This window comes from Phaethon aethereus (genome assembly GCF_964289735.1).
Source record: "Phaethon aethereus genome assembly, chromosome: 1".
Lineage (NCBI taxonomy): Eukaryota > Metazoa > Chordata > Aves > Phaethontiformes > Phaethontidae > Phaethon > Phaethon aethereus.
The window spans coordinates 83,714,571-83,720,792 of NC_138575.1; the positions used below are offsets into that span (position 1 = coordinate 83,714,571).

The 6,222-nt window shown below is 52.2% G+C and overlaps 1 protein-coding gene across 1 annotated transcript; it reads right to left on the reverse strand.

Annotated features, from left to right (window-relative positions):
- Window positions 1-1,232: 1,232 nt before the first annotated feature.
- On the reverse strand, window positions 1,233-3,612 carry LOC309408936 (potassium voltage-gated channel subfamily A member 1; the record flags this gene model as incomplete). The annotated part of the gene is made up of 1 exon (XM_082004943.1): window positions 1,233-3,612. The coding sequence occupies one exon, from the start codon at window positions 3,610-3,612 to the stop codon at window positions 2,137-2,139; it is 1,476 nt and encodes a 491-aa protein (XP_081861069.1). The 3' UTR covers window positions 1,233-2,136.
- Window positions 3,613-6,222: the final 2,610 nt, after the last annotated feature.

The window sequence follows — 6,222 nt, forward strand, 5'->3', positions numbered from 1 at the left end:
AGAAGAATATGGCTCAAAGGATCTGTGACGGCATTTAAGATCTGACAGGCTGCCGAAAGGGGATGGAGGAGGCAGGGATGGGAGGGCAGTGGAAAACCTCTCCCACCTACCTGCTGGGGAATCCAAGGGAAAGAACAGCACAGAAAGAACAGTTGCCTGACTGGGCGACGCCGCAGTTCATGCTGGTCCCTAGTTCCTCCTGCGTCCTGCCATGACGGGACAGGCTGCCAAAAAGCCATCTCAGGGAAAGGAAGGGGAGATACGATGACGGCAGCAATGTCTCTATAAACAACCTAGGGAAACTTGAAGTCTTGCATAAACATGACTATGAGTTATCTGGCAGAAGCAAATGCTAAGCCCTGCAGCATCGCAGTGGCCGGGGAAGGAAGGTATCCCATGGGCGCTGGTGGGCTTTGCCCGCCTCTTCTGCATCCCTCTCACTCACCCTTGCTCGCTCTTTCTTACTTTCTTTCTCTATCCCCTTCTGCGCTGTGCCAGGAGGGAGCACAGAACTCCTGACAGTGTGTTGGTGCTTTGCCCTTTCCTTCGCTAACTCTTACAGCTCAGTTCCTGGAGGCACTTTCAGCAAATTAGGGGACATAAGATAAAGGCACAGTGAAACTATCTAAATCAATCTGTTGAGTCTCTTCAGTGAGTTTTGGGGGAACACAAAAAAGTCTCAACTAATGACTGCAAAAGCAACCAGCTGCTGCAATTTGGATGCATATAATAGATAAGTTTAATTTACATTCTGAGAATGCACCAAAAAGCATGCATCTGCACCTTTCAGCTATAAAGGATACTAGGTTTTAGGTGTTGCTATATATAACTTGACTTCTTAATTTTCCATATAGCTTTCCCTTTAAGGGATGGGATATGTTCCTTTCCGACAACACCTGGACAGAAGCCAACACATTTCCCTGAGCAATGCAGGAAAACAACCAGGTTTCTCTAACCGGTTCATTCAGGCCCTCGGTCTATCAAGCACTTTTTAAATTTGTTTTTATTATTATTAATTTTATTATTATTATTATTATTATTATTGAATTCATGCATTAATTACTTCAAGTTACACCTTAATCAAATAGGCCATAATGCTGAATATTTGAACATGCTTTGATCTCCAAAAGTTATTGTTCCCATTTGATTAACATACGCACTTAAATACAGTACTTTAAATTACTAGTCAACAATTTAATAAATTAAGGAGTGCACTTCTGGTGAATGCAAATCAAAAAGTAAAAGAAAAGAAAAAAGAGAGATAAAGGACCTATTTTTAGAAGATTCAGTTCAAACGAAAGCTTATCCGCTATTGTCTGAGGTAATGTTTCAGGCATGCGATTATAAAATAAATAGTATCAAATTCAAACATGCTTATAGTAAAATCCATTGTGCTATCTTGCAACAGGAGGGGCTTAAAGTTTTGTATCCAGTTCTGGACAGGGAAAAAGAAAAGTGTATTTAAATCATCTGCATGTAAGAGAACTTAGCAGCATTGCAGATGTTTTGTCTTCAGGTTTTTTTTTTTTTTCCTTTTAGAATAGTTCTTCTACGGACAGCAAGAGAGACCAGGCTTAAGTATGTTTTTAATAAGGTGCTGTGTGGATCTGTAGATTGGAAGTATGTAATCTTTTGAACTTTCATCAAGGGCGGAAGGAAAATTTGCACTCCTTCCTAAAAACCATGGCAAATGCTTGCTGCAGGTTTTTGCTAATCTTTTTTATTATTATCTGATGCACTTTCTTGCAACTGTGCAGTTTTGCAGAATATTTTTACTGGAATCCATGCATATGCTTTATAGCTCTAAAAACTGTCTTGCTTAGTTTAAGTTAACGTCATCCAAAAAAAAAAAACGGGAGATGGGAGAGGAAAAGGTTAAGTCTAGCGTCATACAGCTTAAAACTAAACTAGTTCAAATGGTTATCATTTACCAGGTTGAAAACGCTTTTTAAAAATAAACAAAATCTTATCTTTCATGGATCCTGGAAGCTTCTTTATCTCTGAGCAAAAATTCGCAATGCAACAATGCATTTACGAGGTAAATAAAGCATTCAAAGACTATCAGTAAAGCATCTACAAAGTGTGACTCTGTCACTAAAGTCTTCGAGCTGGGAGTGGGGATTTTGGTTATTTTGTTTACACATCAGTCAGCAGCTTGCTTTTATTAACGCAGTTTTGGTTGGCTACAGTGCAGTTGCCAGTTCTGAGATTAGCCTCTCTAAAATTGTCTATGCTATTATTCATATCCTCTTCGATTTCCATGTACTCAGATTTGCTGATTGTGGAGGAGCTGCGGCGACTGAGATCACTGTCAGATGCTAAATTAGGGGAGCTAACGTGAAGTAACTGAGCCTGTTCTTCCCCTTCTGTTTCTCGGTGGTAGAAGTAGTTGAAGTTGGACACGATGACAGGTACAGGCAGGGCAATTGTCAGCACACCAGCGATGGCACACAAGGAGCCTACGATTTTGCCTCCAATTGTCACAGGGTACATGTCACCATAGCCCACAGTGGTCATGGATACCACTGCCCACCAGAAAGCATCAGGGATACTTGTGAAATGAGACTCAGGTTCTTCAGCCTCAGCAAAATATACCGCACTAGAGAACAAGATCACCCCAATGAAGAGGAAGAAGATTAGTAAACCTAGCTCTCTCATACTTGCTTTGAGGGTCTGTCCCAAAATCTGGAGGCCCTTAGAGTGCCGGGAGAGTTTGAAGATTCGAAAGACTCTTACCAGTCTGATGACTCTCAGGATGGCCAAGGAGGTGGCCTGCTCTCCTTTCTGAGTCCCCTCCCGCTCGGCCATCTCGGTGCCCAAGGTGATGAAGTAAGGGATGATGGCAACAATGTCAATGAAGTTCATGATATTCTTGAAGAACTCAGTCTTGCTGGGGCAAGCAAAGAAGCGCACCACCAGCTCAAAGGAGAACCAGATAATGCACAGGGTCTCCACAACAAAGAAGGGATCTGTGAAGATGTTGGATTTGTAGACCTGGGTGGTGTTGTCAGTGCGATGCACTGTATACTCCTTGTCCTCTTTCAGCTCAGGTAATGTCTCTAGGCAGAAGATCACGATGGAGATGAGGATCACCATGACAGAGACTATTGCAATGACCCTTGCAGGCCCAGAGCTCTCTGGGTATTCAAAGAGGAGCCATACTTGGCGCTGGTACTCCCCCTCCGGCAAGGGTCTCTCCTCATCTTTGATGAATCCTTCATCTTCCCGGAACTTCTCCATGGCCTCCTCACCCAGCTCATAAAATTTGATCTCCTCAGAGAACATGTCCAAGGGCACATTGACCGGCCGGCGAAGCCGCCCCCCAGACTGATAGTAGTAGAGGATGGCATCAAAGCTGGGCCGATTCCGGTCAAAGAAGTACTCATTGCGCAAGGGGTCAAAGTACCGCATGCGCTTCTTGGGGTTGCCCAGCAGAGTGTTGGGGAACTGGGCTAAAGTCTTCAGCTGTGTCTCAAAGCGTAGTCCAGCAATGTTTATCACTACGCGCTCACAGCATTCATGGTCATCATGGGCAGCGGGCTGGTAGCTATCCTGGGGGTGGCCAGGTAGCGCAGAAGTCTCATCCATGTTCTCTCCAGCCATCACGGTCATGGTGGCACCCAGGAAGGAGGACCCAGGGTCAGGGGAGGAGAAGTAAGGGAGAGGGACCTGAGAAGGAGGAGGAGGATGGGGGAGAGCAGAGAGCCCCAGGGCAGTTTGTGGGGCGGGGTGGGGGGGAGGCTCAGAGTTTGCAGGGAGGGATGATGAGTCGGGATGGAGAGCTTGAGGGAGGGATGGCTGAGGAGCCTAAAGGATGGAAATATCCAAAAGGGGAAAGGAGAGGTGGGATGAAGGGAAAGGCATCAGGGATGATGAGAGGGTTAAGAAAGAGGGAAGAAGTACCTTTAGGGGGGGAAGAGGGCAGATAAGGTGATGGGTCCTGTCCTCCAAGCCAGGAGGCTGAAGGTCTATGGAGTACACCCGAGGCTGGGGTCCCCTCCCCAGCCGTCTCCTTTTGCCTTTAACTCGATCCGTCCACTTTTCTCGCCGACTCGACCATCGCCGCAGCTGCTGTCATGAAGTTACCACACACACACACACATACACACAAATAAATAAATAAATAAATAAATCACGGGGCAGCTGGGAGGCGAGTCCTCGCAATGCCAACTCAGCAAATTTCCATCGCCTCCCCCCATGCTGCCCCGGTCCTCTCGTCTTGTGCGCTGGGGAGGGAGGGATGGAGATACTCTGCTTTTGAAGGCATAAGTCTCACTTGCAGGATGGAGGCTGCCAGGGAGGAGAGAAACGTAATAAACCAGCCCCCATGCCCCACCACACACACACACGCTCAGGCGCAATGGATTGGCTTTCACACCAGTAAGTACATCCCGTTCTGCCCACTACGGCAGCACATGCAGAGCCCTACGCGTTCCCACACATCCCTGGACACGCACCGAGGCCTCAGAGGCAGGAAGGGGGCCAGTGTGGAACTCTGCGGTGCCCTGAGCACATCGGGAGGGCTTCCCAGGCAACTTCAGTGGGCTCAGCTCCTGCGATAAGTCTCCTGACAACCACACTCCCCACTTCACAGACGGTGGAGACTTAGCTGAGCACTGAGAACTTCAGCACACCAATCGGGGGGATACAGGGAGGGGGAGCAAAGCATCTCCTCTCCTGCTTTGCAGCAGCTAAACACAGCTGAGAGACAGGCGAGGGGAGGGAGATCGACATCCCAGACCCAAACTGTCCAAAATAGAGTCCAACAGCGCGGGGGGAGAAGGGGCTTTTTCTTACCTGCTCCGAGTGAGATGCTCTGGTTAGGAGTAGGAGCCAGTGCCGGAATGCGTCAAGTCGCCTTGCAGCAGCATCCAAAAAAACCAAACCAAAACAAAAACCGCAGCGGCAAACTCAACCCCCCTCCTCCTCCTCTTGCGCCCCTCTTAATAATACAGCGATCGCTTTACAGGGCTGCCTGCGAGACACTGAAATATTCATACACTGTCTTAGGCTGCACCAAGGGCGAGTGGGTTTAATTAGTTTCTGCCGAGAACCGCAGTGGGGGGGGCGTGTGGAAAAGAGTGCATAGCACCTTTTCCAAAAGGCTTGAGTTAGTAAATAAAATCAAGGAGTGCTAGGCAGCTGCCGGCTCTCCTGCTCTCTTCCCTTAAGAGAGCAGGAAAAGGAGCCGGGCGCTGGGCAGCGGCGGCTGGGGAGATGGCAGAGAGCCGCAGTCCTGCAGCCGCATCCCCGGCGTCGGTCTTGGCTCGTCCCGGCGGCGGCAGCGGCGGCAGCGGCGGCAGCAGGAGGAGGCAGGAGCTGGGCGCGTGTGGCGGGAGCGGGAGGGCTGCCGAGTGCACAGGAGCAGGGAGCACGCTCGAGCCATTTCTTGACGCTGCAGTATCAGCAGAAACCTGAGAGCTGTTTGGTGCAGCCCGGGGAGCGGGAGGGCGGGGGGGGGGGGAGACGGGACGGGGACGGGACCGGAGGGAGGAGGGGAGGCTCGCCGCCCCCCGGGCCGGCCGCCCCCGCCGCCCGCGCGGCCCCGCCGCCGCGGCACGCTGCGCGCCGCGCGCCCGACGCAATGCAGGCGGCGGCCCCGGGCCGCGGCCGCCCGCGGCGGGACAGCGCGCCGAGCCAGCCCGCAGCGGGGCTGCGGCGAGCGAGCGGGGCCCCGGGCAAGCGTCGGGCGGGGGGGGGGATGTGTGTGCGCACAAGCGGTCCGGGCAGGTGCGCGGAGCACCCGCCCCCGCCGCGCAGAGGGGCAGCGGGGAGCGGGTCGCCGCTTTTCCCCGCCCGACCCCCTGCACTTTCCCCGGCTGGTACCGGCTGGTCGCTGCCCGCAGGCCCCGAGCGGCACCGGCAGAGGGGGCGGCCGGAGCGGTGCCGGGCTTCGCACAGCCCGCGCGGAGCGCCGCGCTGCAGCCCGCGCAGGCGGTCCCCGGAGCCCCCGCTGTGCGGGGCCGGCCCGGCCCCGGATGGCTCGGCCGGCGGTCCCGGTGCTGCTGCCTGTCCCGGCCCCGGCCCGCCGTGCGCTCGGGCGTGGACGGCGCTGCGCAGCCGGCGGCCTCCTGGGCTGTGGTGGAGGCTGGGTCCCGAGCGGTGTGGCTGAAATCGGGAGGGAAGAGTTAATCGGCAAGCAGCGTCTTACAGGGAAATTGCTCTTTCATACTGCCTTACCCCACTGAATTCATTTAATTGATGAATCACAGAACTTCGAGA